The sequence below is a fragment of the Drosophila suzukii genome, chromosome 3, assembly GCF_043229965.1.
Source record: "Drosophila suzukii chromosome 3, CBGP_Dsuzu_IsoJpt1.0, whole genome shotgun sequence".
Classification (NCBI taxonomy): Eukaryota; Metazoa; Arthropoda; class Insecta; order Diptera; family Drosophilidae; genus Drosophila; species Drosophila suzukii.
This window is the reverse complement of record NC_092082.1, coordinates 75,885,154-75,912,198: the sequence shown is the minus strand read 5'-3', so window position 1 is coordinate 75,912,198 and position 27,045 is coordinate 75,885,154. Positions and strand designations below refer to the sequence as shown.

General features: G+C 37.4%; 1 protein-coding gene across 2 annotated transcripts; it reads right to left on the bottom strand.

Annotated features, from left to right (window-relative positions):
* Positions 1-7: 7 nt before the first annotated feature.
* Positions 8-26,865, bottom strand: REPTOR (repressed by TOR). Of its 2 annotated transcripts, XM_065867265.2 has the most exons (6): positions 26,722-26,865; positions 20,208-20,258; positions 3,400-5,504; positions 3,084-3,339; positions 2,854-2,979; positions 8-2,783 (listed from the first exon to the last, which is right to left on the bottom strand). In XM_065867265.2, the coding sequence occupies exons 3-6, from the start codon at positions 5,401-5,403 to the stop codon at positions 2,674-2,676; spliced, it is 2,496 nt and encodes an 831-aa protein (XP_065723337.2). In that variant the 5' UTR covers positions 5,404-5,504; positions 20,208-20,258; positions 26,722-26,865; the 3' UTR covers positions 8-2,673. The 2 variants fall into 2 exon arrangements, with proteins under 2 accessions (XP_065723337.2, XP_065723336.2); XM_065867264.2 differs by lacking the exons at positions 20,208-20,258; positions 26,722-26,865 and adding an exon at positions 14,168-15,388.
* Between the last annotated feature and the right edge of the window lie 180 nt (positions 26,866-27,045).

Here is a 27,045-nt window from a genome sequence, read left to right as displayed (position 1 = left end):
AATCATCTTGTTTTTCTGCTTTCGCCATTATTTATTATATTTCATCAATATGTATTCAATTTGGTATGTATTTTGTAATTGTAATATATAGACAATCTTTTTTTTTTGACGTACATACATACATCCGACGTGTGTTTATTTAGACATAATAGTTATGTTTTCAATTTTTGCTTAACGCATACAAAATTTTAAATTTTCAACACAGTTGTTTTGTTTTTATTTTTATATTCATATTCTGGTTTTATTTCAATTGATCCACTTTGGACTTTTCAATAGTTTCGTGTTGTTTTTTCATATTTTTGGTTCTGGTAATGCACTTGCCAAGAGGACTTCAGAGTTTCGTTGTTTGATCTCCGCAGCTTCATCAAGTCCGTCAACTATTCGGCTTGGTGAACTATCTAATTTGAATTGTTATTATCGTATCATACCTAATTTTAAAGAATTTGAAAATACATTAATATGCACTGTTATTAATATAGATAATTATACGCTTTAAATGGACACATGAATCAGGCTCTTGGTTTTTATATATTTTTTATAAATTATATTTACTTTTCAAATTGTATTCTGCTGCTTCTCTACCGAATATGAAACTTGAACTTCTTTTCCAACGTGTTTTGAGGTAGTTTGCTTAGTTTCGTTATGTATATAAAAGTTGTTTTCTCTGAAGCACAAATATATAAAGCACACACATTTACAATATCCGTAACATTTAGGTATACATTGTTTGTATTAAATATACATTTAATATAGTAATTATACAATATTAAACACTGAGGAACTGTCGTGCTTATTTCAATGCTGCTTCGCCTTGAATTCTGTTTGCTTTACTCTGTACTTTTTACACAAAGCCACCCTAAAACTTAATTCTTTATTTTTGCTTGCGCTTGTACTTTGTGTGTGAGTGTATATATGGGGGTATCTGTGTGTTTTCCCGATGTGTTTCTAAAAATCTAAGTTGTAATTTTGAATTCCTATCACTTATGTATCGAGGTTAAGCTCCCAAGACGTTAATTTGAAAACCCTAAAACTGATGGCCAATTTTGTGTGTTGATTTGTAATTTATGTGCGCTCAATCCGTTTTTTTTATTATACTTGTTTAAGCCTAGACTAACAACTACAATTTGTTATGTCCACGTGTTCATCGCTGTGGGTGATACGAGTGCCTAAGTTCTAAGTTTTTAACTTGAATCACTTTTGTAATTTGTATTTTCGTTCTCATTCTCGATCTGTTTCCATTACCCTCAGTTAGAATGTAGTTTACCTCTCGAAAGTTAATTCTTTTGATATCAATTGAACACAACACGTTAAGCAACAAATAGCAGTAAGAAAGGCTACAAATAGTTAAAGGAAATTATAACCCAAAAGGTGGAGGAACCCGCCCCAAAGAACTACACAACAAAGAAAATTTGAATCAAATATCACAAAATTAGCATTGAAGCAGAGCAAAAATATTCATTTCGATAATGCAAATTAGAATAAAACTCAAAGATGTATTATTTTTTTGTTTCGTGTTTTTTCTTATATTTTTTTTTAGGAGTAGCCCGCAATTGAAAAGTAAAACTGAAGCCTTGAAAATGTTTTCATGTGTGTGCCTACAAATTAATAAATTATAATTTATATTGAAGGTATCTCATATAAGCAAATCGTATGGATAATAGAAAAACTTAAAATTATTTCCTTCTCAGTTAAAGAGTTCAAGCTTGTTGAATCCTACGGTTAACATCAAGAAATAAAAGCATAAAAGAAAAATTAAAATTATATCACCACGCATGTATGTATAGATAGTTATAGCATTTAAGTAAATTAATAAAGTTTCGCAAAACATTACTTTTTTTGGAAACAATCAAACTTTCTTTAACAAAATGAAAAACTTAAAAACGACAACCTAGGACCATAATATATATATTAATATAGCATTTAAAACTTAACCAGATAAATCGCAGTTGTATATAACTTATTTTAAAATGATTTTTAGCATTCCAGATAAATTGTTTTCCAATCGAATCAAATGAATTCAAACCCTTATTCGTTAAGCAGGTAAAACTGGTAGCAAAGTCCTACAAAAATTTACTTGCTCATCTAACACTCCGTTGCTCCTTAACAATCTTAACAGCTAAACAAAATTTTGTATTTTTACACATTTCTCATCATTTTTGTTTTGTTGGTTGCCTCTTTCTTTACGATTTTTGTTTATGTTTCTTTCAATTTGTTAATGTTGCATTTTCAAAAGGAATTTTGTTTCTCTTTTTTTTACGTTTGTTTGGCTCTGGCTTTCCGGTTTGCAGTGTGGTCGCGAAAAAGTAAAAAATATTTTCTTCTATTTCCTGCCATACAAAACATACAAAGCCCAGGCTCTTTAAATCACAGTTATATCTCGGTTATAGATATTATATCACTCATGCAGAACAATTTAACAGAACGTTGGGTCTTCAGGAGGGGTGGAGGAGGTTCACTAGGGATTTTCTCGAATATTTCCGGTGTCAAGAAAATGTGTTCCTTTTCAGAACGATTCCAATCCCAATCCAATTGTAGTCCTGTCATAGAATGGGTTTCACTTGTTGGTGGTATTGGTATGGTTGGCGCTGTTGCGGGGGGCTCCTATTTAGCTCTTATATTGTTAAAACTAATCTTGATGGGCGGTTCGTTAGCTTTACATATTCTGTATTTGGTCTACGATGATTTACGCAGCTCCTCGAGGCCTCCATTCGGCATGCCGCCGCGCATATTTTCTAGAACCTTGTTCACGAAATCCGTTGAACCGCCTGCAATGCGGATTCCAGCTGCAAAAATGAAGAAAATCAAATTATTTTGAGTCAAGATAGATAGTTTAGATAGGTAAATTTCACATACACGAGGCGGTGGCGTAAATGCGTGCAATTTGTTGATCAACCTCTTCGGTTGGTTCGCCCAGATTCTTGGTGCGATGCTTGACGACCAGGGCCTGTTTTAGTTCGGCTATGCCATTCATGAGGCGCTCTGCAAAATGATAAATAATGGATTAATATGCATTAGTTATAACAAACAAATTTAATTTAAAAAGGATATATTTAATTCAGATTTAGTGATATCTTTAGACTTACTGTGTTCAATTTCAAGGCCGAAGAGCTTGATTTTGTTGGCCTCGTGCTGGGCCTTCTTCTTCAGGCGACAGGCTCGAGAGGCCAGCTTGTTCTTCTCCTTGCGCGACTTTGGGCGCACATTGAAGGGCAGCTCGGAAACTGGGGTCATGTCGTTAATGGTGCGGCTTAACTTGTCCAATTCCTTGCCAATATTGTGCAGCTTCCTGGCATTGGGTGTCAAGTCATTACCATCGCCCTTGCGGGCCTTTCCGCTGTGCTGTTAAAAGAAACCAATTATTATTACATATCATTTTCAATATAAACTTATTTAGTTTACCTTGTACACCTTGATGCCTCGCACGGAGCATGTGGGACTGAAGACGGGGTCTGTCACCTCGTTCAGCACATGAGGATCCTCGAGCTTCGATTGGAAGACCAGCCTCTTGCCCTTGGGCCCCTTGGCCTGGACATTGTACTGCCAGAAGAATCGCTCTTTGCCCTTGCTACTGGACAAATGATTCGGTGTCGAGGTGCGCGTCTCATCTTCATCCCCGGATAGGCCATTATCGCTGCTGAAGTCGTCGTAGTTGTCACTGTTCTCGCTCGAATTGTCATCCTCATCGTCCTGCGAGAAGTCGATGCCATCCGGGGACAAGACGCTGCCCGTGCTCAGCGAGGAGAAGCTCTCGGCCTCGGCCAGCGAGCCGGTTGAGAGTAAATGCTGTCGCGGCTCTCGCCGCATCCAGATGTGCTCCAATCCCAGGTGTGTGGGAGCCGACGAGCTGAGGCGACTCAGCTGGGAGTTCTCCACGGCACTCTGGTAGCCAAAGGATTTGCGCACGGCCGATCCGGGTGTCTGATTACTGGTAGTTGTACTGTTGCCGGAAACCGAGCTGCCAAAACCACTGCTTCCTCCCGGACTCAATGCAGCAGATTGACTTAGGATCGAGCGCTCTGGCGGCGAGGACATGGGAAAGCCCTTCTTGATCAGCTCCTGCATGTTCCGTGACTTTACCATCTGGTACTGAGGTCGATTGGCGTGCGGTGGTGGCGGTGGAGTCAGTGGCGATTGGGAAGCCTGGCTGCCGGGCGAGAAGCTGGCGGATAGTTGCTGCTGCTGTGGCTTTTGGGGCGTACTGTGGTATATCTCATACGGACTAGTGGAGGAACTGTTCGACTGTTGCTGTTGTTGGGTCAACGTGAGCAGCGTTTGCAATTGCGGCAGACTGCCGACCTGCAGCTGCTGCTGACTCTGGTGCTGCTGCTGCTGCTGTTGTAGAAGTTCCATGGGCGGCGCCACCAGGGCATCCTGTCCTTGGGTCTGCGGCGACAGCAAAAAATTGACACTTTGAGAGACTGTGGTCTGCGGCAAGAAATCCTCTATGTTTCCGATGACATCCAGGAAATCGCCATTTAGTTCGGACAAATCGGCCGCCTGGATCTCGGCCTTATCGTTGGGAAAAATGTAGTCGTCGTCCAGGCTGAATGGCTCGTGTTTGGTATGGATAATGGCACTGCTAATATCGCTCCACATGGCATTCGAGTTGGGTGTCATCTCGTACAGCAACTCATTCTGGGCAACGGCCTCCTGGAGCAACACCTGCTCACTGACCACATTCAGGCTGAGGCTGTGCGACATGTCGGTTGGAAAGTAGCCAATACTTCCTGATCCGATTCCATTGCTGCTGCCTGCTCCACTTGTGTTGCCATTGTACAGCGTGGAGTTCAGCGGCGAGGCTGCACTTAGGCTCACATCCTGCAGCAGGGTGGGTGAGAGTGAAGCGGCATCTAGGGGATCTAGACCAAAGTCCGATAGCTCCCCTAATGCCAAATGCGATTGTTGCAATTGCTCCTGTTGCTGCTGCTGCTGTTGGTTGTGGTGTTGCTGCTGTTGCTGCTGCTGCTGCTGCTGAAGCTGATGTTGCTGGTGGGTCATGCTGGGCAATGTGTGTAGAGGACTGGGATGGTGTCGAGGTGTTTGCAAATCCGACTGCTGATACGGATGATGATGGTTCTGGTTGTGGTTGCTGCTGCGTGGTATTGTTATGGCCGTTGTACTTAGCATTACATTACAGGTATTTGTGGTGCTGGTGGAGCAGTTGCTGCTACTGCTGCTGCTGTGACTACTGCTGTTGTTGTTATTGTTATTATTATTATTGTTGCTGTTGTTGCTGTTGATGCTGCTGCTGCCATAGCCCGTGTTTATGGTCAACGTGGGCAGGGCCGCACCCACAACGGTGGAGCCCAAAGAATACAGATCGTATTTGAGGGTGTTGTTGCTGCTGTTCGAGCCGGTGTCAAAGAATTCCGATGACATGGGATACAGCTGATTCTCTGTCATTGTATTTCGCGGCTAATCCCGCTCTGCTCGAGGATTGTAACTACTACTTCTTCCTCTCCTTCTCTAGGTGGGCGCCCAGGCCCGGCGTTGTCTTGTGGTATCTGAAAGTAGATAAATAAAACATACGAATCAGACCAGTTGCAGTGGATACGGGGAGACGGAGCCAGTTCATTAAACGAATATATTATGACTTCCATAATGGCCAGACAACCTTGGCGGCAGCCAGCATTCGCATTTCCAATCTCATTGACTATAGTCACCATAGTGACTGGTTTTTCAATAGCCATCTATTGAGACATTTTACGTTCAGCCCATTTCCGATAGTGGTGGCATTTATGCTAAGTACCCTTGCAGCTGTTATCTAGCCGGAACCAAAGTTTAAGTCCAAGCCAAACCCAAGGCAAGGCTATAATTGATGGTCTCACGTGTTCACAAGTTGCCGGTCCCAACACGTGATAGAATAGATAAAAATATCTACATAAATTACCACGGGGAATGGTAATTGTATTGAACCTCAGGGCTAACTAAATAATTATGTTAAAATGAATTTAAGACGTTTGCCTTTCTTCGAAACTACTATATAACTTTCCCTATTCGTTATCTTTTTATGTTATCTCTTATATAATATAAACTAATGTAACTAAAAACCTAACAGATAAACGCAATCTGAAGAATTTGCAAATCTGAGAGCCAACTCAACACTATTCAAATTTTGTTATTGTTATGGCTATCGCCTATTTTCGGGCAAGCCGAAAGGTAGAAGAAACAACAATGATAGGCCCCTTCTACTGTCCTCCTCTTACCCAATAATTTTTACTGATTTGGCGAACAACAAATTTTTGAAAGCAAAAAGGCAGAGAAATCATCAACAGTCTTGATTTGCCCATCAAAACAACAAATGGAACTAGAAAAGAGGAAAGCAAAAAATAGCAAAACAATAATGAATCGAAATTGCAAACTTTTTGCAAATTTAGTGAGCCGTTTTCGGGTTTCATTCGATTCTTTCGGTCCAAACCACTTCTCGATCAGGTGAAAGGCCTCAGGGGGCGGAACCTGACCTGCTAATGTTGTTTTCCATTTTGTGGCTCAATAATAAATATTAATTAGTTTGTTTACAAATGAAAATACAACATTCTCGTTTACCATTTAATGTTCATAAATCAGGAACGAAAAGTGCATCTAGTATAAGGGATTTGGCAAAAATTTGCGCCGTGAATTATGGAAAATTCGAGGAAATGGCCATGAGGAGGAACACATTTGAATTAAAGGTGAGCCGGAAAATGTGAGCTTAAAAGTTTTTCGTGTTTACCACATCATCTAATACTATATCGACCCTCATCGAACTCTATCTTGATCCCCCCGATTGGCTTATCTTTCATCCATTACAACCGATAAGTGAGCACATTCCAGATGATAAGGTCTCTGTTTTACATTAGCCAATGCGGCAGTTTCGATTTGAACTTTGTAATGCCCGGTTCTAAGATGTGAAGGTCACTCGATGTGTACGAACCGACAGTTTTTTATGGGATGGTAAAGGGGGCGGGCGGTGGTGTGGGGAACCTCTCGATATACAAGGCAAACACAGACTCGAGCCCAGACCAAATTCTATTTTGCTAAGTGATATGCCTGTATTTCAGGCTTCTTTACATTATTGCTATTTCCTCTTGAAATTGTTTAATATTCGTCAGAGGTAGCTGAACGCGTTGAAGGCCAAACAATAAAAAAAAACAACCGAGAACCGACCAAACCGAACCAAACACCAAAACATAGGAACCGAAACCCGAATGGGTAGCTTATATACATATACAGATATGTACAAGGTACATATATACCCGCCAAACCGAGTATCAAACATGGAAATAGACGCAAAGGGGCAAATAAAAAAGAATTTATTACAGATGGGGCTGCCGAAATAAAAAACCAGAAAGAGCCCCAAGTGGAATCGTACGAAAAGGTGAAGAAGACGAGCAAACACTGGAGGAGCCCACAATAAAAGATAAACAGACAATACTATATAATAAATAATAATACCATTAAAAAATTCCCCACGCACACAGATACCGGGAGTTAATGAACGCGAAATGTTTGGTGGGGAGAAAACGGGGCAGCCGACGAACATCTGATCCAAAGCATATGATATCGCAGGCAGAAGTGCGAGAATCGGGCAAAGTAAATATGAATAAGTAGCACACTGTGCAATACTTTTGATCCTCCTTTCGATATACATACTAAAGGAACTTTTTTTAAAAGTTTACCTATTTTTATTTTTTTTATTTTTCTTTTCTTTTTTTTCAATTGTAAAGAACTGATTAAGAATATAAAGGAATTAAGGTTAGACTTATAGATAGATAGATTTAGATAGATCTTCATCTAAAGATACCAACAAGTAGCAGTTCGATATACTTACTAAAGGAACTTTTTTTTATAGATTACCTATTTTTATTTCTTTTATATTATATTTTTTTTTATTGTAAAGAACTGACAAAGAATATAAAGGAAGTAAGGTTAGGCTTATAGATAGATATATTTTTAATAGATCTTCATCTAAAGATATCAACAAATCTTCTCTTGAAGAGTAAAATCCAAGTATTTTACATACTGTTTAAAGCTAGGGAGTATGTATGTGCTGTATCTCTATGACCAAAGTAAACTAATTAAAACCAAGTGGGAGGCACGTGAAGAGCCTTTAGAAGGTAATTCCATTACGGGGCAAAGTACAAATCTCCAGTACGAGGCGTGACCAATATAAACGTTATGTGACTAATTCCCAACAATGAAAGGGAAATGAAAATAAAAAGAATCCAAATTTAATTTCAGCGATATTATAAACACATGCACGGCTCGTGCGGTCGTACCAGCTTATTTCAACACACGATGAAATAATGCAACAAATATAACAATTATCGAGGAAAGCTAGCTAAAAAAAATATATTAAGTAAACTGTTAGCGTGGCTTGCTATCAACAAATTAAGTGGAAGAGAGCCCAGCCGAAAAGAGAGAAAGCGCCGAGAGAGCACACGGATTTTAAGCAAACCCAAGGTCAAAACTGTTTATTTTTTATATTTTGTTTTGAATGTATAATTTATCGCAGAGTTGCCTTTGTTTTCCACTCACCCATACAGGGAAATAAGCTGTAGAGTTGTAAACAAAACGCGAAGCTTGTAAATAAAAATAAAGCTTCGGCGAGAGCGTGGGCGCTCTTGGTACTCTCTTTTACTCTGGATCTGAGCAACATATGTTTTCCGTCTATTTGCTTTTGTCGCCATCTTCGTAGACTTTAGTTATTTATATGGGCATGTGTGTATGTGGACACGTGTGTATGTAGTGTTTGTGTTGGGTATATATAATATAAAATTAAGCTTTTTTGTAGCTTTGCTTGACTGACGAGTTTTGTCTGTTGTCGTTTTGTTGTTGCTGTCTTACAATAACAAAATGGAAGCTTTTACATTTCGCCAGAATTTATACTAGATTTATGGGCCCCAGTGTGAGTGTGGGGGGGGTTTCATGTGCTTGTTGATTGCGCCAAATACGTATACACATTTACGTCTGTGAGTGTAGAGCGTTCTTGGGGCATATTTGCACGATTGGGGAACACAAGTCCAAGAAAGACGGATGAGGAAATGGAAACTTTTACGAAGGAAAGGATACTGTGTGGGTTTAGCATAAGTTCCCATTAAAATTACTCATACGCCGCGTTTAACCAAATTTGTCACTGTACGTATGAGTAATAAAATTATAAATTGCTTCGAAAATAGTCTCTTAATAACTGGTTTGTCTGATATCAATCGATGACAAAGTAACAATCTATTTTTATCAAGATGAAAATCTGTTTTTACTCTCTCCATAAAAATGTTAAGTTTCTGAAAATAGAAGGAATGTGTAAAAAAGTAATCTAATGTTATAAAAAAAAGTTCACTGATCGTATTCTTAATAGAGAAATATTTATTTTGCCACTTTCTATTTTACGAATATTTTCAACTAGATCTATATTGAGATTACTCGAAACAAGGCGAGCTCGACACGTTTGTATTATCAATATTTTATAGTGGGAGATGGATTATTCAGCTTGAAACGCCGACTAGCTCAAAACAAAGGCAATAAACTAAGTATTAAAATAAAAACAAAGGAAAATGAGAGCGAGACAGAGAACCGCTGGTCAACTTCCGCTCGGCATTATCAATGGGTCAGTGGCAGTGGTCAATGTCTGATGCGGTGGGTTGAGGTGCTATAGGGTGCCCTATAATTTCCATCTGCCCCCTTTTCCCCACTCGGCTTTTTTTTTGTCAACATTCGTCATCAACCGTCACATGTTTCGACTGCATGCAGTTTTCTCTCTTTCACTTTGATTTTCCATTTCTTTCTGGCAGAAAGTCTTTCACAGTGGCTTACTCATAGGGGTTTATAAGACCTTTAGAATAAGTGCTCAATAAATAAAAGAAATAGAAATATTGACATATTTCCGATACTTATAATGGACGTTGCTTATCTCTAAAAAGAGAAAATATAATACCTTGTTACAACGAAGCCCCTTGTAAATATCATACTTGCGCTACTTCTATAGCCATTTCTTTGTTTAGCAATTTGTGCAAGTCACTTTTACCTTTGTCTCACACTTTGCTCTAATTTTAGGAACACGCAATTTTTGCATGCACCCCCACAAATAAGGAAAAGTACCCAATACCACCGGGAAAACACCCACACAATGATAAACAAATTTATGTTGAGGTAGCCGCAGAGCCAAGTGCAAGTTCCTTCGACTTATTTATAGTGCCCCCGTTTGGTAGGGGAATACTAAAATAAATAGGTGCACAGAAAAAAAAAGTATTTATTGATTCTTTTAAAATTTACAATGATCTTGATAAAAAATATTAGTAAGGGTCTGGGATAACTTACATGTAGTAATACCAATTTTTGATAATACATTTTAAGCTTTCAGAACCATACATAATAGATTTTTTTTCAGTGTACAAAAAATGTCAGCATGCTAGGTATTGAGGATTCGATTCTACCTTTTATTTAGTATTCATATGCCGGAATGTTTAGCATAGCATAGCGAATGTCTGGCAATTGATGATATAACACGCTCTGTCGCGTTCAGTTTGGTTTTTGTTTTGCTTTTTATACTTTATACTTCTTATACAAACAGCTGACGCAAATTGTAAATTGTTGTATTGATTGGAAGAGGAAGAGCGGGGCAAGGCATCGATCAGCGAACTCAGGGAAGTGAATATGTAGTCGTTGGAGGTGAGAGATCTAGGTTAGTATATAAGAAACGAATCAATTTGCATTTTCAACTAAATTTCCATAGTTTAGCTAAGACTTTGAGAATCGCATAGAAGGGTTCGAACACCCATGAACTCTGAAATCCAAGGAATTCCATTTTTTAATTTACCCTAGAGTTAGACCTCAAATTAGCTAAGCTTAAACTTTGAGAATCGCATAGAAAGGTTCAAAGTACACCACTTGAAAAATATAGTCAAATATAATTAAATTAATTCAACCATTTTTACTTTTTATTACTAATTGATATAAAAATATGATGATTGATTTGACACTTCAAAGTACTTAGCCCAATACTTTCGCAATGGAAATTCCAAAAATACCTCTACCCCCGCAAAGCCAACCAATCAAACACAGTATAACATGTTTGCCTCCCCATCGTTTCGCTAATAGATAAATAATTAAAATCAATTTATATCGATTTAGCGGCACAAAAAGAAATTAGCACAAATCATCTGAATAGTTAAACAAACAGAAGATGCTGCTGATGGCTGGCACTCTAGCTGAATAGAAATCAATATAGGAATCGTGACTGAGTCTGTGGCTCTCAAGAGCGATACGTCTGTAGACGACTAGACAAATAGCAGTGCATTTCAAAGGGTTCGAAGAATCGAATCTGATGACGTTTGCTAAACTCGGGGAGGAGGCAGCAACACGTGAGCCGACGGAGCGATTCGATTCGATTCTCGCGCCTCCTTATCGAGTGGCCAGAGACCAGAACAGTCCAGACCAGACCCTCCAGAGGCGTCTGGCCCATCAGCTGTCCCGTTCCGACTCGTCCCGCTCCTGGCTAAGCCTCTTATCAGCCAACAGCCGCGTGCCGGCAGAGACGACAATGGGCCACTGATAAGCTCTATACGCTCAATGGGTCAGACACTTGCAAATTTTCAGAGCTGTCCCCTAACTTTTTTAGGGGTGGCATGGATGTGGCATACTTATCTTATCGAGCAGCCGCGAATGAAAAGATAAACCAACACAAAAGATGGCAAACGTATGTTTTTTTGAAAACAAATTTCAGTTCAGGAAGTTTACGCCTCCGCTTGGAATATTTTTATGCTTTATAAATAGCTTTATAAATAGATTCGTCCCTTCTTCAAACTGACCCCAAAAAAAAAATAGGGATTATCAAATGTGTTTTTTAAGCACATGGGTAAAGTAAAACACTCGTGAGTCACGGTCACTTAAAAAATCAAGAGACAGCGCCAACAACAATTGATATAAATGTGTATATATGTGTTTAAATATTTCTGCTAAAGAAATTTCAAAGAAAAGCAAACAAGTTTGCTTAATGGCCGCATCCGCGGAACAGCCCCTGGAAAGATCACAAAAATCTCCTCCCAGCGGCAACAAAGAAAGTTGAAGGCCAGCAAAAGCAAATGACCGTATATAGACTATATAGTCGGGGCATTTTGAGCAAATAATAATATGTAAAAATCTGTTTCAAACAAATTGATTGGGAAATAAACAAATAAATAAAATTGAAAGCAAAGTTTAGCTCGGTTTAATGGGGAATCAAGATCATGATGCAATATCACTCGTTTGATAGATCATCTCATAAAGCTGTTTGCATTTATTTAATGTAAGAGCAAATAATCTTCTTTTTCGAAGGCATGTAAATTAATTATGACATCTATAATGTGTAAATAATTTAATACAACACAAGTATATGAGAAGCGATTGTAACCAGTTATGATAAACACTTTTATGGACAGTTAGCTTAGTGATTCTATGATTGATGAAATATGATAGTGTTGCTGAATAATGATATAATTCTATTTATGAAGGGGATTTGAAAAGAAGACAGCAAAATCCTATCTTTTAATGAAATTAAATGGAATGGGCTAAAGTTATTTTTAGTTATTATTTATTTAGTTATTCTCATTTCAAGTTTAATGACGACCTTCAACAAACTCTTTTAGTAATATATGCCATATCAGCATTCTAATCAGTCACACAATACTCAGCTCTGCCCTAATTTATATTTTTAGGTTTTTTTCGTTTTATACTCCAGCGATTTCGTATTGCCTATTTTTATGACTCTTAGCGATAGCGTAACTCTTGAGTCACAACCATCGACCAAGTTAAGATGGCACAAACTGAAAGTTCAGCATCCAATTAACTGATGGGCCAGCTGGACGCATGGCGTATACGTAATGTTGTGGCGCCTAGAAAACTTGAAAACGGGTCCAAAGTTGAGATAAGGGGTAAGTGGATTGTTTTGGGTTTCTTTTCTACTGGTTTTCCACTGAAGTTTCCCAACATATGGCTGCTTTTTAGGCTCTACTGGTTTGTCGCTTCTCACGTGTTAGAGCTTTAGCATTTGTATTATTTAATTTCTTCCATAAAGTCAACAGTTTTCAACCTTGAATTTTCGCACTGACACTGAACTCAAACCGAGCGAACAAAATTCAAATTGAAATCAATTTCAATTTAATTTTTTGTTGCCATACACAGCAAATTTTTGTTGATTTTCTTTTGTTTTATTTGTAAGTGTCTGTATCTGTGTGTTTGCCTTTGATTATTTGCACAAATGGGAAAAAATAGGCAGTAAACCTCTTGAAAGGAAAAAAAAAGAACGATGCCTGACAAGATTCATATTTTTATCCCACCACATTTTCTGGCCCCTTGGGGACCCGTCGCTTGATTCCCAAAAGATTCTGTTGACGCGACAGGAAATACTTAACTTGAGCCGCTATCAAGCCGCCTATAGAGTGTGCTCGATACATAAATAAAACTCGGAATGTTTATAGGTTTATGTGCTATGCTTTGCTTAGCTCATTTTTGTTGTTTTGTTTGTCTTGGTTTTGGTTTAGTTTTTTTTTTTTTTTTGGACTTTGCGGGTCTCACATTTCAAAGGGCAGGCTAGATTTTGATTTTTAAGTTTTCGGTTTCTGTTTGGGGGGAGAGCGAGGCCCTTTTCTGGCCTAAGTTAATTTTTTAATTGGTCTGCGATCATAAATTACCATTGTGTCGGCTTAGGATAGTTGAGAGAGCACAGATATGGGGGCTACTTACAAATTGTAATTCCAGCATAAGAAAGTTGTGAACTTTCAAGATTTATGTCGGATAATTTCAAGGGACCTATAAATATTCAGGGAATTTACATCAATAGGTTCAAACATGATCATAAATCATTTTTTATACATGTAAGTCTTAATGAAAACATTTTGTAATTCCTATTTTAGGTTAAAATTTACTTTCGTTAGGTCCACATATATTTATAATTCATCCAAGGTTCTTTTTTAAAGGTTTGTAGAATAAATCTTTAAAACCATTCCATACCTTAATCAGGTTAACATTTCTTTTCCTCTCTATTTTTATCACAATTTTATATGATTTTCAAAGAGATGAGTTCTATAGCGAAGAAAGATTATTTTGATAGCCCATAACATTTAATGTTTGGCTTAAACATTTTCATTTTGTATTTCCCCAGGGGTCTTTTATAAAATGGTTAAACATTTTTTATATTTATGTGTATTCTTACCACCTTATCTGCTTCTTTCCTTTTTACACCTCGCTGCGTATAAACAAGCCAGAAAATGATGCTTTGTTGATTTGTTGTAAAAGCGTTTTTATATTACTTCCTCGAAATTTTTCAATTAAATGCACACAGATTAAACATTTCCCTCTCGCGGTGTTTATAAATTAATTGATATTGTATTTTTGTTTAATTTTCCCTCATCCCCGCGTTCGCCTTTCGTTATTAATTATTATGCATGGTGAGGTCCACGTTTATATGTAAATTTCATTGTTATTTCATGCGTGTGTGTGAGTTGTTTTTTTAACTAGGTCACACATGTGGCGATTAAGACGAAAATTTATTTATAATGAAGCACATTTGTAGTATATATACGTATATATCATCCGAAAGCACAATACACGAAACTAAACACTCAGTTTATATGAATTTTGATAAGGGCAGAAATCTTATCAGTGGCGACAAAGTCGTTTTTAATTTATTATCTGTATTATTCCGCGCGGCGGCTTGGCACTCAATAATTTTTGTGAAACTCGTTTCTAAATTAATGGCAAAAATTTACAACAAATTGTGATTAGCTCTGTTTGCTTTTTCTGCCTTTTACTGCATTCGCGGTTTGTTGTCAATTTTGCCTTATTGGCTTATTTCTTATTTCCCAAGTTTCGACCGAGCAGCTGAGCGGCAAGCGAACAACTGATCGATGGAAGAGAGGCAGCCAAAGAGCAAAGCCTAAACTTTGGGGCTTTTTGCTCTCTCTCTGGGGGTTTTTTTTTTCGTGTTTGGTGGAGGGAGTGTGGGGTTCTAATAAGAATTTATATACATATGCACGCTATATGTATTATTCGGTAGACAAATTCCAACGCATTCGTCAAGTTTGGCAGCGTTTATGTTTGTTGGTTTTATTTATTTATGCAAATATAGTTTTTTCGTTGCCTCGGAAACTAGTTCGTTAAATGCGGCTATTTAAAAAAACTTGATTTTATAGGTATTCAACGAAATTATGACAAACTGACTGTAATTATATATGATTTTTTTAGATTTAAGTTATTTTCAATTTTTTCGGTACACTTTAATTGTTTTTATTCCTCTTTTTATTTTGATTATCACACTTTGTGTGTGTGTTTGGCTCACCAATACACTGTTTTGCTTTTCTAGAGTCAAAGTCTTAGCTTTTGTTGAATTATTTTTGTTGGTCTGCGCTCGTCAAACGTTCTTGACCGATTGATAAAAAATGTGCAAAGCTCGGCGACAAAGCCAAAAAGCAGAGCGCCAAAAGCTCCCCAATCGCTTTTGTTTTGATTGTACAGCTGGAAGAGATAGCACCGGAAAAAAAGTGATCTGATAATTATTTAATTATTTATTATATTAGAGGCAGACCAATTATTTGTTTAATTTAGCCCAATTAAATAATTTTTGTGTATTTTTTTTAAGTTAAAAACATTGTTGATACATGTTTTCCTTGTAAAATTCCATTCTGGTTTCGGTTTCACAAATTTCTTTCAGTGTGGGGAGAGCAGCTTTTGAGAGAGCGGCGTTGGCGCATGCCCCCACCATCTCTCCCACTCACACATATAAACACTGTCTGTTGCTTCTTTCACTTCCACTTTTCCATTTTTTGGAGAGCGAGAGGAAGAATGGAAAGAGGAGAAACGGCTCCAAAAGCTCGAGTACAGTCTGTTGTTTTGGTTTTTATTATTCTTCTGCTTTTTGCATTTGATTATTAAATAAATTCATTTACAAAGCTCTGCCGCCCCACTCTTTCCCTCTCTCTTCGCTCTCTTTCTCTATGTTTTGACGTCACTTTTGTTGTTTACTTCTGCTGTTTTCCCTTTTCTTGCCCATCCCGTTCGCCATTGTTGTTGTTTTCGTTTGGGCTTTTTTTATGCAAATTTTTGTTATGAAATTGTCTGGCGCTTTGATTTCGATTTGATTTTATTTTTCGCCAGTGTAAAAATAAACTTGTTTACAGCAATCGAAAAAAACACAAAATACTAGAAGTGTAATGCCAATTGTAGAATTAAGTAAAATTGCAAGCAATACAAAAGAAGCGAAATGCGCGGGTTTTTTTCTGGCTGACGATGCAGTTTTTTTTGCACCCGATCTTTATTAGTTTGTTTATAACAAAAACAATCAGTACGGCGAAAACAACCATATCAATTCATGCTCTGAATCGCCTGTCACTTTGATTTCTGTAGATATCTTTCCTTCTTGTTTCTTGGATCGGTTCGATTTGTTCCAGTCGCTTTAGAACTCTTCAGATATATTTGGCTGATGCAATATGCCCCATAAAAGTGTAATGCGATACAGAGTTGAGCTTAGCTTGCAATAAAATCAGGGGAAACTGACCCTTCAGCGGATATGTTTTACTGAGCTTTTATCTGGTTTCGAGGTTTTTATTTATATTATATTGAATTCTGATTATTTTCATATTTGTTTATCATTCTGCTTGTGATAATAGGATACCATGAATTTTTTAATCTGTAAGAATTTCTATCCCTAATTGAAGATATGTAAGCACTTCCTTCCAAATATATAAGTACCATTTTCTATCCGACCTTTACTAATATTTATTTAATATCCTTTCAAGGATACTCAATCATAAAACTGGTTTACTTACTTAAATGTATTTCTGTAACTTTCAAGAACACATACAAATGTACCTGAAAATCTCATAGCAAATTTGGTCAAGATAAAGAGGAAATAAAAACACTCAACATCGTTAAATTTGATGAAATTAAGTTGTACCGACATTCAAGGGAAATGCGTGGGATACATTTTATTCGCCGGAAAGGAAAATAACCAACTGACGCAGGAGTTTTTTGTTGTTTTTTCAATAGCTGCTGTGGCAGCAAATCACAACCATGTCCTTGAATATGGAATTGCGACCCAACTTGCAGAGGGGACGCCAAGGATACGTAGGGAGCAACAAGGATAACGGCCCAGTCCCACGCTCCACCAAACGCCCAACCACCCACATCAAAAAATAACAGACATTGTCGATACATAAACATACAGTTGTGGTCAAAAGAAAAGCATATAAAATGGAGGTTTCCTATAGTTAAGGTCCTCAATTAGTTTAACGACTTTGAAGGATATTCTTCGCATATTTCATTGGAGTTATTGACTACTTAAGACTTAGTTAACTAGCCACTTAAAGATATTTTTTTTTGGCGAAATTAGTAAATAAATAAAATGAAAATATATAAATAATGCTTATCTCCTTAAGATAACACAATATATTACACATTATTATAACGCTTATGACTTAGTTTCCTTACCTTATTAATGTTTATTATTTTCTGATTTAAACAAAATGTTTATTATTTTCTGATTTAAACAAAATAATTATTTTGATTTAAAAAGTCATGGTAACCTCATAAAGAGTAAATGTACAAATTTTGAAAAACTTTTTTCATAAGTTTGATATCCTGGACTTCGAAATTTCGATCCTACTGTTACTTTACTATTCGTCAATTTGTTATTCTTTTATTAATTATTAGTCGCCAAAGTCCTACTTTTCTGACCCCAACTGTGTGCTCCTGTTAAGGGAGGCGTGTAAAATGATTTTCAAGGACATGGGCGCCGGCATTTGAGTATTTACAAAATATATTCCCGAACCCATAGTCGCCTACGTAACAGAGTGGGATTAGGTATACGTATGTATAGTATGAAGATAGAGATACATATTTACTTAAGGGATGCGTGGGCACAACGATTTGGGTTTTACTGGATCGAAGCTCTCCACACTTTCACTTTCGCTTTCCCTACGGCAAAGTTCAAGGCAGTGCAAAGAGCTTTGGAGACCTTGAATAACTTTTCTGTTTCTCTTTTTTTTTTGTGGGCGTTGTCCTTCAATGGGCGTTTCCCCACAACCGACTCATTTATGCGGAGGCGCGAATTTTCCATTTGCCTTGGAGTTTTTCCCTAATTCAGTGAGCACCCCAAGGCATAAATAATCCCTTATTAATTAATTAAGTTTTGGACTGCGTATCCCCTTTTATGGGACCACATCTGGCAACGCCCGAGGCGAGAGCTTTGCTTTAAGCCTTTCCCTAAGCTTCCTGGTGAAAGGCTTTCTCTCGAAATTCAATGTTGTTTTTGTTATGAATAAGCAGAAGCACAACAGAATGCCAACCGCAGACTGCCAAGGACATGCCAATGTGGGCGAAAAGAGAGGATTTCAGGGGAGAAGAGAAAGAGCGACAGGATGGATTTATCCTTCTGGACTCGATTTCTGCGTCGTAATTTTCCAGCACAGCATGGGGTTTTGGGTTGGGTGGTTGGTTTTGGGGGGAATATCCCCCGGAAAAACCACCCCCAAGATATTTTCTCTTCACCTTTTTTGTGGGGGCTAGCCGGCTTGTGTACACACAAAGCTTGTTAGTCTATATACTGATGCAGTCCTTCCAGATCTCCCCCGTCCATCGGACACGTTGTTGTGACGCGTATCGATTTGTTTATGTTTATCAAATGGAAATTGGCACAAGGGGCGCCAGACGAGGCACCTCATTTCGAGGGCTAAATAACAATGGCGAATTTCTTCTCTCCCTCTTGGCCCTCACAATCATGTGTGGGTATTATACCTATGTATGTACTATATGTTTTCATTTTGTTTTGGCCACCCCCAGAAACTTTCCAATTTTCTTTTTGACAGGCGAAATGCGAGGGCGGTGTGCTAAATTAATAATTGCCACTAATTTGATGGGCTGCTCAAACAAAAGGGATTCGAATTTCAGTATACTCCAGGAAACCCTTGATAAAGATAGAATAAAATAAATGCCCCGTCCTAATGCAGAATGATATATGTAGTATGGGTAAATAAACTTGTATACCTTATTAAATAAATGGATGTATAATAAATACTAGTTGTTATAAATAGTTTTCATGACAATCCCCTAATTCTAAATCATAACTTAGGTCATAAAATTATTATTAAAAAGTATGCTATCTACAAAAAAATATCCATTGTTCTACACTTTTTAATATTGCAAATATAATCGGAAGTTGTTATAAATAGGTTTCCTGACAATGCCATAATTGTAAAAGATATTTTAGGTCATAAAATTATTATTAAAAGGTAAGCTATCCATAAACAAATATGCAATGGGCTACACTTTTTATATTGCAATTTTTTTTAAATATTTTTCATCACATTCCCAAAATTGTAAAAAAATGTTTAGGACAGAAAGTTGTTATTAAGGTTAAGGTATCTACAAGGAAAATATACATTAACCTAATAACTCATTTATGTTCTGAACGATATGGTGTTAAAGTTACTACTCAAATCAAAGTTGTTATTCAAGGGAAAGAAACATTACAAAAAAATCGTAATAAATCCTATTTTACCGGATATCGTTCAAGTTTGTTAAACGTGATTTCCCTAGACTCTAAAGATTTTCAGTGCGATGAGCCACCTCCCTCAACACGCTTAAATAGAACGCTTGCTCACATGCACTCTACATGTGATAGAGAAAGCCTTTAGCAATTTGCTAGCTTGTATAAACAATTTTTTTCCCATTTTCTTTCAGCTTTTTTTTGCTGATTTGCAAGCTTCACGTTCATTGGCCCCAACAGCAACAACAAACTTGGGAAAGAACTGATAAAAAACAATAATAACGAAAATATTCATATACGAAAAAAGAAGACTGACAGCGCTGCTTTCAGCCACTAAGCATTTATTTTGGCGGTATACTAGAGACCAGACCATTGACTCTATTTTCCCAAAGACCAACTCAAGTCAAGTTCAGGGCCAAGCGGTTGCTCTTTACTTATTTATTGTGTTTTTTGTTGCCTTATATCAAGCTTTTTGATGAGAAGCATGGTTAACCATTGTCATTATCTAATATAGCACGTCATTGTGATGGGAATTATAAATATAAATTGGACAAAGTTCAGGTCTAAATATAATCTATTTGTTAAAATATATTTAGTAAGCATTTTTGGAGAGAAATTAAATTCAAATGAAAAATTCAGCTATAATTTAAATTCTTGTGCATACATACTATAATCATCCCCAGAAATCTAAGTATCATTCCACTAAACTTACCTCACTAATTACTTGTACAATTTTCCAAAATGTTATTTACTCAATGCCAACCTGCAAATGGAAACAAAGAACACGAATTTAAATATCAAAGCGAAATATAATTGCATTTATACGTTGAAAGTACAAAGTACGAAATGAGTTAAATGGACTAATGGAGAATATAAATGTGGGCGAAAAACGAAACGAATATTTAGTTTTGTGTATTAATAACATATTGTAGCTCGGTTCAATGATTGCAGACGACGTCGGTCGATCTACTTATGTATATATATATTATTCCTATGTATGGGATGCATGCTATATGTTTGACAATGCGGAAGTTGTTGAAATTATAACAAATCCAAAGCGAAACAAAGAGAACTGCAGACGGGCAGATATAAAATTGTTGCACCCCGTCTGCCGAGTGTAAGTATTTGCAGTTTAGCAACAAGGCAGCGAGACATGGATCGTGTCTGTATAATACATATAGGCAGATAAATAAATTGCCGCCTGCTATCTGCCTGGCGCAATTAATGGATAGCACTTTGACTACTGACAAGGTTAAAGGCGGCATATACCGACAGAGATTCACTCCATTTCCACACAGCGACAATAAAGGATTGTTTGCACGGTTTTATAGTTTGGCTATACCAATGTAATAGGACCACACCGAGTTTATCACTTCCTGTTCTTCAAAGTAAAGTAAAAAAAAAGATTAGAAACAAATTTTTAATGTGACTAAAATTATAGTTGGTATATGTTGGTTTGTAATCATATTTTAATTAAATAAAAATATAAAGAAACCTATCTCTAAGATAAAGATATTTTTCACTTGAAGACTTTATTTATTTATTTCCTGATATAGTACTACAAAGACTTCCTTATTAATTAATCCACTAGTCACTTATTCCAGGTTCAATATAATAAAAATGTGTAGATCCCAACTTAACTTTTTAGCCTTATGGCATTTTACAGTTCATAATTGGGTTATAGCTAAAATCTAACATTTTATAAATTTTATACTGATGACATTAAGAGTTGACATTTTTATATTTCTTATTATTTTACCTACTACTTTCAAAGGAAAAAACATTTCCCCGTTCACTTACTTGTTAAATATAAGCGGAATTCCCATAAAAACTCAGTTCTAAATGCGATTAACGAAAACCAACGATGCGTGAGAAAAACGCCGTAAAGTTGAAGGCGAAGACTTCGACTTATAAAGCAATGCTCGAACAACTCGATCTTAGGGATTAGGCAACAAAAAACGACTAACACGACCGAGGGAACCTAACAAACCGGTAAACGCGACGCGAAGGACGAACAACGAACAACGAGGAGGACTTCAAAAAAACACAACCGACCTGTCCGGATTGCACTCGATAACTGTGTCAGCCTCTGGCGGCGGAATACCTAGAGAGTCGAACCAGTACCAGAATCAGATTCAGAACCAGGAGACCTTAGCTCTCGTCTCAGGTTGCGGAACCCGAACTCGAACCCTCTCCACCACCAACGAAATGCGGGAGAGTACAGGAAGCAAGAGTAGTATCCTGAAATATCCCGGCTCAAGACGCGAAGATAACCGCCGTGTGCTGGGGGGAGGAAAGACCGCCGAAAAGTAACCCCGAACCACCAAGGATATATCGCCAAATCCAAATCCACTCTCTTCTTCTCATACTTTTTTCCTCCTAGACGATTTAACTTTTTGTTTAACCAGCAAACGACGCGGGGTGGAAAAGCGCTGGCGGTAAGGAGTTTTCTTCATGAATGAGTGAGTAAATTTTCTCCCACCGCTGAATAATAGATGCCGGGGGAAAACGTGGATTGCAACCCAAAAAAAAGGATGGAAAGTACAGTAAAACTTGCAATTTTTATGAGCTAAGGGGGCAAAAAGCGCTTTCTAGAGAAATGATTTTCGGGGAAAACGATTAAATGAGAAATCCATTAGTAAAGTTCATAAAAATTCAAACGAAATTGACGTTTGAAAGAAAGGATATTTAGCTTTATTTCCTGCTTTTTTAAGGGGTACGAAAGATTATTTTTCTATTCTTTTTAACCCTTTCTGTGACTATAAATGTTATAGCCCCTTGTCAATTAAGTCATTTATCTTACTGTCACTATCAAGAAAAATAAAATCTAATCAAAGCTTTAAGATTTAACTCACAATATACACCACATTTCTTTATTTTATTTAAACTCTTTTAAATTTACTTCGTCCTAAGTACAGTTAAGACTATTTGAAAAGTCACTTTCCATTTAATCGTCACCGATTTCGTTCCCCCTTTTGGCATTTCCCCCGATTTGCATTTTCCACTCTCTTTAACGCTCAATTATTTACATCGATTGAAATTGTTTGCCGAAATAGTAATTTAAATGCGTATGGAAATTCCAACGACAAGCAGCGTAGCAGACGATTAAAAAACAGTTTATAAATCATCGATGCCAGTGGCAGCTTGTTCGCTCCTTTTTCCCCTTCAGTTTTTTCTTTACCAAACATCTCCTGAATTGTTATATCCCCCGAATCTGCATATGGATGGCAGAAAATTACATACTTAACTGTGGGTTGCCGCATGCAGTTTCTTAGAATGAATTGCAGCAACCCTCCAGGAAGATCCATTGGGTTCCGTTTCGCTACGATTGCTTTTTCCTTACAGGAAAACTCATTTCAATTATTATTAAAATTTCTTATTTACATTTCTATTGAAATGATGGGCTAGAGGTAAAGAAAATCCAGAAGGGGAAAGCGCACCTAAGGTACTTACAAAACAAACTGAAGAATGTAAAGAGTCGGAACTGTTTTTACTGCCAACGTGAAAAATTGGGAAAACATAAAAATAGCATAACTTTAACTACCAAGGGTAGTTAACTCGCTACCATATCATTGTCCCGCTGCTCCCGTCTTATTTTTATTGTTCCGAACCCAAGGCAGATCTCGTCGAGCTGTCTTCGCTTTCCCCCTGAATCACCAAAGTTAATGTCCTTTGATCCATATGCGTGTGCTTTGTTTGATGGCAAACTGGAAATTGAAATTTGGCATTCGAACAAATAATAAAAAGAGCCTTGGGATGCTTTTTATGCCTATATAGGGCAGCGGGTTGTCTCCTTCATGAGTCCTGTTCTGGTTCCCCTTTATTGTCTGTCTTACAAAGTTCTGTAAGCAGTTCGGTAAGTAGAACAATCTACGTGGAACAAAGGCTTTTGATTTATGGCTCAAATCTGGAGCAGAAGGTCTAGTTTCAACGGGTTTATCTGGAGGAAGTGTTGGAAATGGATTTCCCCAATTTAGGATCATCTGAGGTCAGTTCTTGGTGTATTTATATGCAACTTTCTTTAATCTGGTCTGTACTGATCTCTTTATACATACACACATATATCTTAAAAGATATATCCTAACATAATCCTGTTTTTAAAAACTCTAATATAGCCCATTTAATAAAACCATAAGTATTTTTAACTTGGTTATTACTAATGACTTTTTTATATTCTGAGACTCGTAGTTGATCCCAATTTTTCATTTTACTACGCCACTTGAACCCAGCTTAAACTCTCATTTATAACTATCCAATCATCTATGATCACCATAATGCTGAGTCATCTTGACACCTTTTGATTCTACGTCCTCTGAACCCTGAGATGTCATAACAAGAATATAATTATCTGAATGACAAATGATCCAAGAAAACTGCAATTTTCTTAAAGAAAACTTTTCCGAATATTTGATGAATTAACCTTAATTTCCTGTGTCATTGGCCGGCGGCGTTTTGAACCGAACACTTTCTTTTTTTTGCCTCGGGCTGGAACGAGTTCCCCTTAAAGGATCCTTTGTCGAAGGATTTGCACGTGTGCACAAATTAGCAAAACTGGTTACAAGGCATTTGCCTTCTGTTTTCCGATCGAAAGAAAGCCGAGAAACTAGTTTTTCCAGCGGGGCGCTTTTACCCGGCATTGTTCTAAGAGGATAAGGTTTACAAAGGAGGAAAAACCAGATGGGCAAGGAAAATTATGAAAATTCCATTGTTTTCCTCGGGTTATTTGTTGACCTAGCGGGGTGTATTACGGGTCTTTCCCTCTCTATGATTCTCTACCAGCTTGAAGTCGGTGAGGTTATAATTATGGAATTAATATGAAATCAAAGGCAAGCTAGTTTTCCGATTGAAATATACTGATTGGAAGATTTCTTCTTGACAATCCAGTTTCAGCTTGAGTTCCTCCACTCGGAAGCTTCCCTAGCAACAACAACCCCATTCTATGACTCACTAGAAATCCCAAAATCTGAACACGTGGTGCTGAGAAAATTCCAATGAATCAACCAAAATGAAATTCCCTCTTTCCATTCAACAGGACTTCAAACAAAGGGAATTTGAATAACTTCGCCCCGCGTTGTTTCACCATGTAAAGGAATTAAAAAACGCTTTAAGGAGCCCAAATCACTGTGCCAAACCTCCACACAGAAAAAAATAGATCGAAAAGACATTATATCGTAATTAATTTCATCTGGTTTTTGTACTCATGAAGAGGGTTTTGTATTTTTAAGCAGACTTTTACATAGTTTTATCCAAAATTGTATTGTATAACTTTTGAAGCTAGAATCGGAAATAATTTGTTTAATTGATTTGAAGTTTATCAAATTATTTGAGTACTGACAACGATTACAAAATAAATTTAATGACCTCTTAAAATGAGACGATCCTAAGTCAAGAAAACTGTGTTTAATTAAGAATGTTATTTTTTCCCCAGTGATAAACGCAAATCAACCCCTCGGATTCCAAGTGAGGACCACGGAGGAGGATCAGTCTCAGGAGTGTAAGGGGTGCAAAAGAACACACACTCAGCATGGGATGCGTGTAAATTTCTAAGCCATTACAATGTCATGTCACTGGGTCCTTGGAAGCACCCTAAATGGTAGGAAAAAGCCAAGGAAATGCACAAGGAAGTGCCAAGGACAGGGGTTGAGCTTGCCTTGGGGGTTGGTTTTGGACCATCGAAGGTCTTTGGGGTGTCTCTGCCTTCAGCATCTGGTTTTCGTCCAATTATATTTTGGGGGCCATGTGCAATGTGGGGAAAAGCACGACTTAGCATCGATCTAGCCTTCTGATTCGACGGACATACAAGAATAAATGCCTAAGAAAGTTTTAGAAACTTTTCATGGTCAACACAAAAAATACATTTGATTTGAATATCGAAATTTGCTCCACCCTTATAAGAAAAACCATTCTCAAAAGTTTTAAAGTTGGAGAAAATTGGAGTAAGTGTAAGGATAATTATATATTTGATACTGTGATCAAATCTTTACCAAAGCTATTAAAGTCTACGTCCTAGTTTAATCTTCCTAGTTTATTGCAATACACCTTATAACTTTCAATTAGAATATTTAAATTTTAGTCATCTGAAACAGGCATATTTAGCAAATTAGTCGGCATGATCTCTAAAATAAGGTTTTAATGCGAGAAAACCTACATAGATATACATTTTTTAAAACCTACTTTTAGTTTAACATGCAGTCGATAAAACGGTCCTAAGTAATGTGGAACAGGAAAACCTGCAATGGTAATACTTTTATTTTATACTAGTTTTAAATTGTTTAATGTTAGGAAGTGATTACTGTGCTTTGTTATTACTTTGGCGAGTCAAGAGTTTTCGAAATGTAAATAAATAGCACTTTATTGTTAAGAGGAAATATGTGAAAAATCTTGATTTATGCAGCACATCACAAAAAAGCCACATTTTCACTTGTAAGCAAAGTAACGACCGAACAGATTTTTGTTAGGAATTGCAAGTAATGCCAAGCGAATTACAATAAAAACAGACCACGAAATGGCACACAAGGAATAGGAATCAAAGGAGGAGAAAGAGAGTGGGGGAGTAAATGGCAGTGTCATGAATGAATACGATGTGCGGAAGTGTGTATGTGTGTCGACGGGAAAGAGACGGGGCTAATGCTGATTGCGGTATTTGCATCCAGTCGGGAGAAAGCGAGATGGAAGCTGTGACAGACGACAGGCGCGTGCATGCGCCCAATGCCTGATTGGAATAGTCCATTTCTACTTTTCCACACGTTTCTCCAGCTGGAAAGCTTTTCGCGCCAATTTTGCCTGCACCAAGAAAATTGCAGCGCAGCAGCAGCAACAACAAAATCACAACAATCAGCAGAAGCAAGCAGCAACAAACAAACAAACGGGTTTTCCATCGGCTGACCGACAATTGCGGTTGAGGGCGAAGGGCAAAAGAGCAGCTGAAAAAGAACCCCAAAAATCTATGTACAGATTAAACTGTTGTTTTTGTTGTGGCTAAGAGTATTTTATGCTAATTGTTGGAGGCGGGGCACACGCACACTCTAATACTTTTCTCTCTTCTACTCTTCCCTACCCCACAACAACCCGAACACACATGCACAGTTTGTTACGCTTTGTTCGCTGTAACGAAAATAGCAACAAAGCAAAGCAGAATCACTATTTACATACATACACAATAATAACCTATTGCTTACAAAGCAAAAAATTTAGAATGCACTAATCTAGAAGATAGCGTCACTTACCCGATAAGGTTTTGCAGCCAAGAGGTGACGTAGACGTTCAACTTGTTAGCCACAATGCGTTTTCCACAATTTACACAGTTTATTTGGTGGCTTTTAACGATTTTTAAGGAGCGCCGAGCAGGTTGATTTGGATTTGGATTTGTAGATGAAGACTATTCACCATTCGCTTTTGCTCCGCTATTCTACACACAGGGTTGCATCGCGCGCGCAAGCAGTGTTGTAGGTGTTGGAAAGATTGTGGCGGGTGATTCAAACATTTGCTATCGATAACACAGATTTCAATTGTTGTACATCTGTAATAATTCTCTTAATTTTGTCTTAGAA

Bases quoted from the DNA above. Each gene is read 5' to 3' on its own strand.
- REPTOR (XM_065867265.2), bottom strand. From the start codon at position 5,403: ATGACAGAGAATCAGCTGTATCCCATGTCATCGGAATTCTTTGACACC. The intron at 3,340-3,399 runs GTAAACTAAATA...TTCTTTTAACAG, and splicing joins GAGGCATCAAGGTGTACAAG to CACAGCGGAAAGGCCCGCAA. The intron at 2,980-3,083 runs GTAAGTCTAAAG...ATCATTTTGCAG, and splicing joins CGGCCTTGAAATTGAACACA to AGCGCCTCATGAATGGCATA.